We start from the raw sequence: 8,821 nt of genomic DNA, 5'->3' as shown, positions 1-8,821 counted from the left end.
GCTTTGCTGATCTGCACAAAGGGCTACAAACAGCACACAACCCCTCAGCTGTCAGGGTTCAGTCATTCAGTGCCATGTTGGCTGGGTGGCTTCTCCAGCTTCCTTTGCCTTTGGATTGTCTGGAATGAATAGYWGGGCAAGTACTGAAGGGTTYGAGTGCAGAAAGGTAAATTCCTCGKTTGGCTGTCAGAGGAGCAGCAGTGACCTGCACGATGCTGAGGATCCTACCCAGKCCCTCAACAGATTTTATTTGGTTTCCTAATCAAACAGAAGCGAATTGGTGGCTTTAATTAAAGCTGACATTGGTTTTTTTCTTAAGTTTCTTACTGGTGATGAATGATAGACACCTTGTGACATCTGAGTGTGGTCCCTGCATGCTGAGTATAAAGCAGAGTCATTAAGATGCAGAGTCATTAAGATKCAGAGCCCAAGCACAGAGGGGAAGRGCAGAAGAGCAAAACCACTGGGCTGAAAGAGCAGTAATGCCCTTTGCACTGCACTCCTGCATAGGCCTCAAACTGACCTCTTAACTCATATATATGTTGATCTCTGCTCTTCAATTACGTTAATTCAGTTTGAATCCAAAGTCACTGTAGCTGCCTATTGCTTTGTTTCTTAATGCTGATACCAATATGTATTTATTTCTTTGAAGCGCAAAATAAAAATAAAAACTAAAAAGACAAGATCATTAAAAAACATATGAATCTCTGATTCTGAGAGACAGGCAGGAATATTGCAACTGTTTATTGCTTTCTGCTATTCTAATGGCTCAGTCTGCAGGAAATGTTGATTGTACAGTACAAATGGCCATGGTTCTCTCCAGAGGTGACTGTCATTCACTGYAGGAGCAATCAGTGTATTAACCTCTCCCTCTTCTCCTTTATTGCACAAACATGAAAATGGGCAAATGGAGCCCTGTGTAAATCATTTGTAGTGCTCTGGATGGGGCAATTCTGCAGCACACTCAAATTCTGCCCTTCTTGAAGCAGATTCTGCTTTTCACAGCTGAGTCTTTTCTTCTTTTTGTCATTGTTGTTCCCCCCACCCCAATCCTTGTTTCTTCTCTGCTCCAGCGGTGATCCCCCTGACTGACTCTGAACACAAGTTACTGCCTTTGCACTTTGCCGTCGATCCTGGGAAAGACTGGGAGTGGGGAAAAGATGACAATGATAACACCAGACTGGCCAAGTAAGATCTTTCTGTAACTTCAGTGTTAAKCAGTGAAATGTCTTGAGCTGTGCCTGGTTGGAGTACTGGGAGAAGTGCTGACTGCCAGGGCTTGGTTCATGTGCTCTGGTTTCATGGCAGAAACATGGGGGGGTCTTCAGCTGACCATCACATCAGCCTGCTGTCACATCTCTCTCTGATATGAAGTGTTGCGTTTTCTTTCAGGCTTTTTGACTGTTTGTTCCCCTCTTTTCTCATCTTTAGTTTGATTCTGTCTCTTGAGGCAAAGCTTAATCTTCTGCACAGCTACATGAATGTAACCTGGATCCGCATCCCATCTGAGACACGGGTAAGGTAAACTTCCCTCTCATCCCACACCATGGGAGACAGGAGGCACAGCAGGAAAGGAAAGGCTGCCTGGAAACACCTCAGTGTCCTGGCAGCAGATCATTCACTCATGGCTCACTGGCACTAGTCAGGCTTATAGATTTATCTGCTTATTTGTTTGAATAACACTGTTGCTGGTATAGTTTTTGCTGAAATGTGTCTTCTAGCTTAGTTTTTCTGTTACGTGTTTCAGTAGTCTGTGTAGCTTAAAGAAATCTTTTTCACCATTGTTTTCTCAGAACTTTGTCTCTTGCTCTCCTGATGCCACTGTTAGGTCACCACTCTCTGAGAATGCATTTGCACCCGTGGACAGCTCCCAGTTTAGAGTGGCTGACAAAAGGTGACAGACTGGCACTGAACTGGAGCCTGTTCCAGAGAGCTCTTTTAGAACCATGCCCAGCTGGCACCGAGTCAGCTACAAATTTCTCTGTAAATTGCATTGAATAGATKGAGGGGTTGGGCTGGAGGCAAAAGGTTGCTAGGAAAGGATGGAGGTGATTTAGACAGCCTATACAGATGGGGTTTGAACAGAGAACCACAACACAAAAGGAGAAAGTATTTTAACAAGCAGCAAGAGAGGAAAAATCCATTTTTCTACAGTTTCTACAGCAATTGCTACCACATCAGAAAAAGGAGAGTCAAAATGGTCCTGCAGTTGTAAGTGGTGAGCCCTTGTGGAAGCTGAGTTTCCTGTCCCTGCTCACATTTGCTGTATGAGCACGGTCAGGTCACTGCTGCACTTTCACCTCTGCTCCATGGGAATAACTGGGAGCCTCTGCTCCCAGCTCAGTGTTGGGGTGCTCAGGGGTTCCTGGGAGAGAGAGCATGCAAAACCCAGGGACAGAGTCAGACTTCTGTACCAGAAGTATCTACACATAGAGAGCTTACCCCTCCCCATGTCCTTGTAGAGTGTTTCGTGYTTATGTCTAGCAGATTTCAGCTCCATGGTGCCTGAAAGCAAGGCTGTTTGCAGGAGTAAATGAACAGAATCCCAAACTAAAGGACCCTAGGATCCATGTTACTGCATTTTCAAGGAAGGGTGTTTTTCCATTTTACCTAAAATATAAAGTGGAACTCAGACTTGTGACCCGTTTGTCTGTATTATCTTTCCAACAAACCTGAATACACCTCACTGTATTCCTCAACMTCCTTGCTGGAGTTTAATGTCTAATATTTCAGATGTTTAGCCCTGGTGCATTGTATCTTTGATTCTCATGCACCAGAGACCTGAATAATGAAAAAGTCCATTTAAACAAGCTGAGTTTTGAATATAATCAATTTTGAAACGTTGCTGCATTCAAGTTTGTGTGCTGTATCCCCCTCCCAGTTTTCAGCAGCAGCTCGTTCCCTTTCCATCACATCCTCCCCAGCTCCTTTCCTGCACTGCTGATCCTGGCTYACCTGGGCAGGAGGAGTCACTTCCCCCATGACTCAGACACTGACTGTCACACACCCTCTAAGTGTCTGACCTTGATTTTACAAAGGTGCCTGAAATGAGCCAAAAGTACTGCAGGAACAAGCAAAATACACAGTAAGCACAGCCAGAAAATCTTTATTTAGGGATTAAACCAGTCAAAAATGTCAGTGCATAAATTAAAAAATATACTTAAAATCAATGCCAAAATCTGTATTGAATTTGGGGTGGGTATTTTTGCACCAGTTCCTGTATGAAACTGATTTTGCTGTATCTAATTATAATTCCTTTTCCATAGCAGGCCCCTTTGGCTCAACCAGAATCCCCTACAGCTTCAGCTGGAGAAGACGTGCAGTCTCTGGCTGACTCAATGGACTCAGACCGAGATTCCATCTGTAGTAATTCCAATGGCAATAATGGCAAAAACGGTAAAGAAAAGGAAAAGGACAAACAAAGGAAAGATAARGACAAAACCAGGACGGATTCCGTTGCCAATAAAATAGGAAGCCTCAGTAAAACCCTGGGAATTAAACTGAAAAAGAACATGGGTGGTCTTGGAGGTCTGGTGCACGGCAAGATGAGCAGAGCCAATTCAGGGAATGGAAAAAACGGTGACACGGTAGAGAAAGTCAAAGAGAAGAAGTCCAAGTCTCGCAAAGGGAGCAAAGAGGAATCCGGGCAGTCTGCGAGCACGTCTCCATCTGAAAAGACCACTCCATCSCCGACCGACAGAGCCAGCAGCTCACCCACGGAAAAGGTGAACACTAAACCCTTCTCTGACAAGCAGGCTGACCCATGGAAGTACAGCACGGACGTGAAACTCAGCCTAAATATTTTGAGAGCTGCCATGCAGGGTGAACGAAAGTTTATTTTTGCTGGCCTTCTTTTGACCAGTCACAGGCATCAGTTCCACGAGGAGATGATCGGCTATTACCTGACCAGTGCTCAGGAGCGCTTCAACGCAGAGCAGGAGCAGAAGAGAAAGGAAGCTGAGAAAAAGGCTGCACTGAACGGCTCGTCCAGTAGGAAACTGGAGCCAGAAGCATTTTCAAAAGAAAAATTAGAAACATCTCCTCAGGATAGGGCATCACCCGTCTTGCCTCAAAGCCATACAACCCAACTGGTTTTAAAGTTTAAAGACCGCACTAGTCCCACGCCCGGSTCCTTTTCCTCGCCCAGTAACGGTGCCAAGAAAAGCGGCCCCATCCCGGTGTCTGCCCACTATAGCCATACCCCACCCGTCCAGAGGCAAAGTGTCATCCACCTGCATGAYGTCAACTCCAAGCCATCGAGCTTCCAGGACGATACCTACAAGCCAATGGTGGGCACGCTGAAAAGCTGTGCCACCTACCCGCAGCAGAACAGATCGCTGAGCTCGCAGAGCTACAGCCCCGCGCGCCTGCCCGCCATGCGCACCGTCAACACGGTGGAGTCGCTGAGCTGCGCCCGGCCCGCCGAACACAAATCCCACACCTACACCAACGGCTTCAACACCGGAGACATCAGAGACTGCTTGGAGTACGCTGACGAGGACGCTCCKCAGACCTGGCTCAACAATGACAAAAACCAAGGCAGAAGCACAGTTTGCCCGATCTATTCCATCCAGCAGAACCGCTGTAAGAAGGAGAACTGTTCCTTTTATGGTCGTCCTGAGACTGAAAATTACTGTTCCTACTGCTACAAAGAGGAGTTGAAGCGCAGGGAGAGGGACAGCAAGGGACACAGGCATTGAGGATTCTTCCGTGACTACTTAGTTTTACCATTTTCTTACTTACAAAGTAAACAGTGTTGGATTGCAGTAAAAGGAATCCTTAAAGAATAAAGGATTGATGAGTAAATAGTGTCCAGCTCTTCGCTTTTCCGGGGCAATGAGGAAACGATAGGATTAATTTATCATAAAAAAATATTATTTTCCATTTTGTCGGTGTCTTTTTTACATATACTGGTAAGCTGAAGGGTTGTTTACTCCTTTGTCAGTGCTGTGTATATGTTTGGTCAAAAATTTACTAATGGTGCCTGAATTTACACTGACATCACTCAGGTAGTAGAACGATAGGGGRAAGTCATACTAGTGAAGATGTGGTGTTATAGTAGGGTAGTATCTGCCTTGCAGACATTTGAAATTATATAGCTATTATTGAGAGTATTTTTTCCTCAGTAAAGCCTAAATTTTTCATAGCCTTTTTTTTCAGGAGGGTAGTGATTTTGCATACTGCACATTTTTAACATGGCAGCATATTGCATTACTACTAATGTTTGTACTTATTTCRGTATGAAATGGAATGATTCTGGAAAAATGGGAGGGAAAGGTCTGAATTCATGAGGGCTGTAGCTCTTCCTAATTTTAAGTTACCAATTATGTCTACATTTGTATTTAAAAAAAAATGAGCCACTTTTATTTGCACTGAGTTTTTAAACAGGTTTTGTAAGAAAATTCTGTGTGACTTCATGTCCCCAAGTCCCCCACTATAGTTTTGCACACCTGAATTTAAGAAGTATTTTTGTTGCTGTTAAAATGCAGAGAAATATTAAAATAAAATTCAAATATTAAAAAATCATTACATATGGAAAATTTGATGACCAGCTAGGAAATTTAGGATCATTTTAGATCTGAACTGCTCGCCAAAACGAATGTAATGCATCCGTTTATTCCCTTAGCTAATGCATGAATCTAATAATTATTTACTTTTTCCTTCTCGACATTATTGAGTGATAATTATTGCAAGTGTAACTACTTGAGCCTTTTTTGAAGACTGTTGGCTCCACCTCTTTTCAAGTCTTGTCGAGTGAGTCATCTCCCCCCCAGGAGGTTCCCAGATGGCTGTAAAATACCTCCARCAGGAATGGCAGCTCCTAGCACAGATTTGCACAAGTCTGATACCCAAATATTTATGTCAGTGTTTGCAATACTTTTGAAAATACAACTTTGCTCACAGAAGCATTTCTGCAAAGCAGACACCGCAGCTACTGTTGAAGCAGATGGATGATGTGAGGAAGTTTTCTGGGATACAGGGCTGGTTTTGCACCCTCCACCATCAGCCAGCAGAATGGAGGAACAAGAGCTCTTTGGTGTTATTACTCTGCAAACAATGGCTCATTTTAAGAGCCAATTTTGCAGAACAGGTGATGTACTGCCTTYGGGACTGCTGACTCTGCCACCTGAGGGTGCAGAGCAGGGGTTCTGCCTTCCTCATTACAGAACAGCACTTTTCCAGCCCACACAGGAAACATCCTTTGCCAAAGAGTCTTTGTTTCTGATTGTTTTTCTGCTGCAGCCCGATTTTAATTCTTGACATGGGTGGCACCATTCCACTTGCATACAGTTAATCCTGATTAACACTGAAACCAAGCCTAAAGCCCCCTGTGAAACAAGATGCACAAATTTCTGCCTCTGTACTGGCTTCCAGAAAAAGCACGTGAGCTTTTTCCAGTGTCCCAAATTGTAACAGCACATACTTAAAACTGACCATATTTTTAGGTTTTCTGCTGAATGGGAGGTTTCAAAATAAATCCCTTGGCCACTTCTGTAAAAAGTTAGAGTCTTTGCTATATTAGCTGTTCCATGAATCCAGACCTGTACTTCATATTCCTTGCTGTATACTGAGCATACGCTGAATCTTGCTGAACTTTCATTCCTTCATAAAAGGGAAATATTGGTATGTGTTAAAGCTCTGTGTAACTCCTGTCCTTAAGGTAAGCACCTTCCAAATCCCCTGTCTCCTGTTGCATACACTGGTGAGCAGTGTCCTGTTTKGCTTTGCTGCTGTGATTATTACATTGAAGTTCTAATTGCCAAAGAAAACTGGGATTGAAAATTATGCTAAAACAAGCCAGACAATGTTAAAAGAAATTAAATATTGTACTTRATTGTACTTGCTGCTGAGAGTGTGAAAACTGGCTGGATAAAACTTCAGGAAAAGCAGAAATATTTAAGAATTCTTAGGGCATTAGAATAGCAGTAGTGTGTGATACTCTGAGAATCATTTGTGTGTAAAATTGTGCTTAAGAAGTATTGCATTAGCAGCAAACCACACCAGCCCAAGTATTTATGTGATTTATATCCTTTCTGAATGAGGAAAAAAGCAGTACATATGTTCAAATAAGCATTTACCATGAGATGTTGCTGTCTCCCATTTTCATAGGATTTGTTTCTATATGTTTTTAAGACCCTCTGCTCATTTAAAAAAAATATTATTTGCAACTGCTCAGCATTTAGGTAAATTRTTCTGAATTCTTGAGTGCACTGTAMCTGTATGTTAGGTTATTTTGARAAATGAATCAGTCTTATTGGTATAGGATACCAAACCTGAGTGTTCATTATCATCCTCAGGACACTCAGATATTTCCATAAATATTTACCTCTATGGGATTGCTCGCTTTAAAATATCTGTTGTATGAAATACTGACAGAACACTTTTTAGTAGTGCCTGTGTCCTTAGAATCTTTTTGTTAGGATATCTTTGAATAATTTTCTAATTCCTGTTTTCTTTCAGAACTCTCCTTAAACATCCCATGATTCTGTTGTCCTTAGCATTTTATACTGAAAGGAAGTTGCAGGCCTACAACGTAATTTGCCAGTTAAAATCTACCCTTCTTTTCCCTGTACTTGTTCTTTTTTTTTTTTTTCTGGATAAGTAATAGCCAGAATATTCTGCAGGGTGAGGAGGTTTCTTTCTGTTTCTGGGCTATTTGTATCAATGTGCAATTTTTCAAATTAAAAGAAGACTTGAACCTATTATGTATTTTTTTAAACTTTGTTCTAAACTCTGCTGCAAACGTCTGTTTGTAACAGAGGATGCCTGTGATACATAATGGGTTTCAGTCATGCTTTATATTAAAGTTTCATTTTAAATGCTTTGTAAAGAGTTAATAAAAAATTGTGAGAGTTGACAAATATATTTTCAGAGGTGGGTATCAGGTGTAGCATATGCATAATGAGCAGCTCATTTGGAAGAAGGTTTTGTAGATTATCAAAAGTAACTTCAGATTTTGGATTTTWAAACAATCGCTGAACTTTTTGTTCTATAAATGCAATGGCAATGTTGTCCCAGCTTTCTTTAGCGATTAGTTGCTTCTTCCGAAGTCCAAGGTAACATTGGGAGCATCAGTGAAAGCAAGATGCTGTATTTGAGAAGTTTTGTGTTCCTTGTACCTTTGGAGGTCTGAGCAGGCCAAGTGGTGTTTTCCGAGATGTTTTGGAGCTGAGAGCTGCTGTGAGCAGTGGCACTGACACTGAGGACACCCTGCACATGCACTGTGTGACACCCTGCACATGCACTGTGTGACACCCTGCACATGCACTGTGTGACACAGCAGTGGCACTGACCCTGAGGACACCCTGCACACCACTGTGTGACACCTGCAGTGACAGGGCCATCCCTCACAGGGACACGTTCAGGGTCAGCTCTCCTCGGGTGATCAGTGTCTAAATACCCAAAAATGCACAGCACAGATCTGAACTACTGCCCTCCCCCTCCCCGAATCTCAAACAGCCACACTGGTGCTCACCTCACCCAGGGGAATGGTCTCCCTGGCAGCACGGAGACCCCTTCTCTTCAGAACCTTGCAGCCAGGGCTCAGGATAAGAATCCATGGTTTTGTTGAGCCTGAGCCTCGGCAGGGTCTGTTCTCCACGGGCTGCCTGACGGTACCTTCAAGGGGAGAATTGTTGAGGATTTTGCCTGAGGAGCAAGGGAAGCCTTTGGCCTCTTTGGGCTGCTTTTGCTGTCCTCTGCCACGTGTGGACACAATCCCATCAGTAGTGGGGCCTTAAATCAGGTGCTTCATTGTGTAGAACACTTTGCAAACTGGGCACGAGAGTCGAGTCCAAGCTAATGAGGGAGTAAGGTCTTC

General features: G+C 43.2%; 1 protein-coding gene across 3 annotated transcripts in view; it reads left to right on the top strand.

Annotated features, from left to right (window-relative positions):
- Positions 1 to 7,588, top strand: part of OTUD7A (OTU deubiquitinase 7A) — a 100,626-nt gene extending 93,038 nt beyond the window's left edge. For 2 of the 3 annotated variants that reach the window (XM_057382517.1, XM_057382516.1), the window contains 3 exons: positions 1,074 to 1,188; positions 1,432 to 1,516; positions 3,267 to 7,588. In XM_057382517.1, coding sequence (XP_057238500.1) covers positions 1,074 to 1,188; positions 1,432 to 1,516; positions 3,267 to 4,700 — 1,634 coding nt within the window. In that variant the 3' untranslated portion in view covers positions 4,701 to 7,588. The remainder of the gene's footprint in view (positions 1 to 1,073; positions 1,189 to 1,431; positions 1,517 to 3,266) is intronic. The other variant, XM_057382518.1, reaches the window with a different exon arrangement.
- Positions 7,589 to 8,821: the final 1,233 nt, after the last annotated feature.

The sequence above is a fragment of the Malurus melanocephalus genome, unplaced genomic scaffold (assembly GCF_030028575.1).
Source record: "Malurus melanocephalus ecotype Western Australia unplaced genomic scaffold, MMel_1.1 scaffold_572, whole genome shotgun sequence".
Taxonomy (NCBI): Eukaryota; Metazoa; Chordata; class Aves; order Passeriformes; family Maluridae; genus Malurus; species Malurus melanocephalus.
The sequence above is the reverse complement of the archived record's forward strand: the minus strand, read 5'-3'. Positions and strand labels throughout refer to the sequence as shown.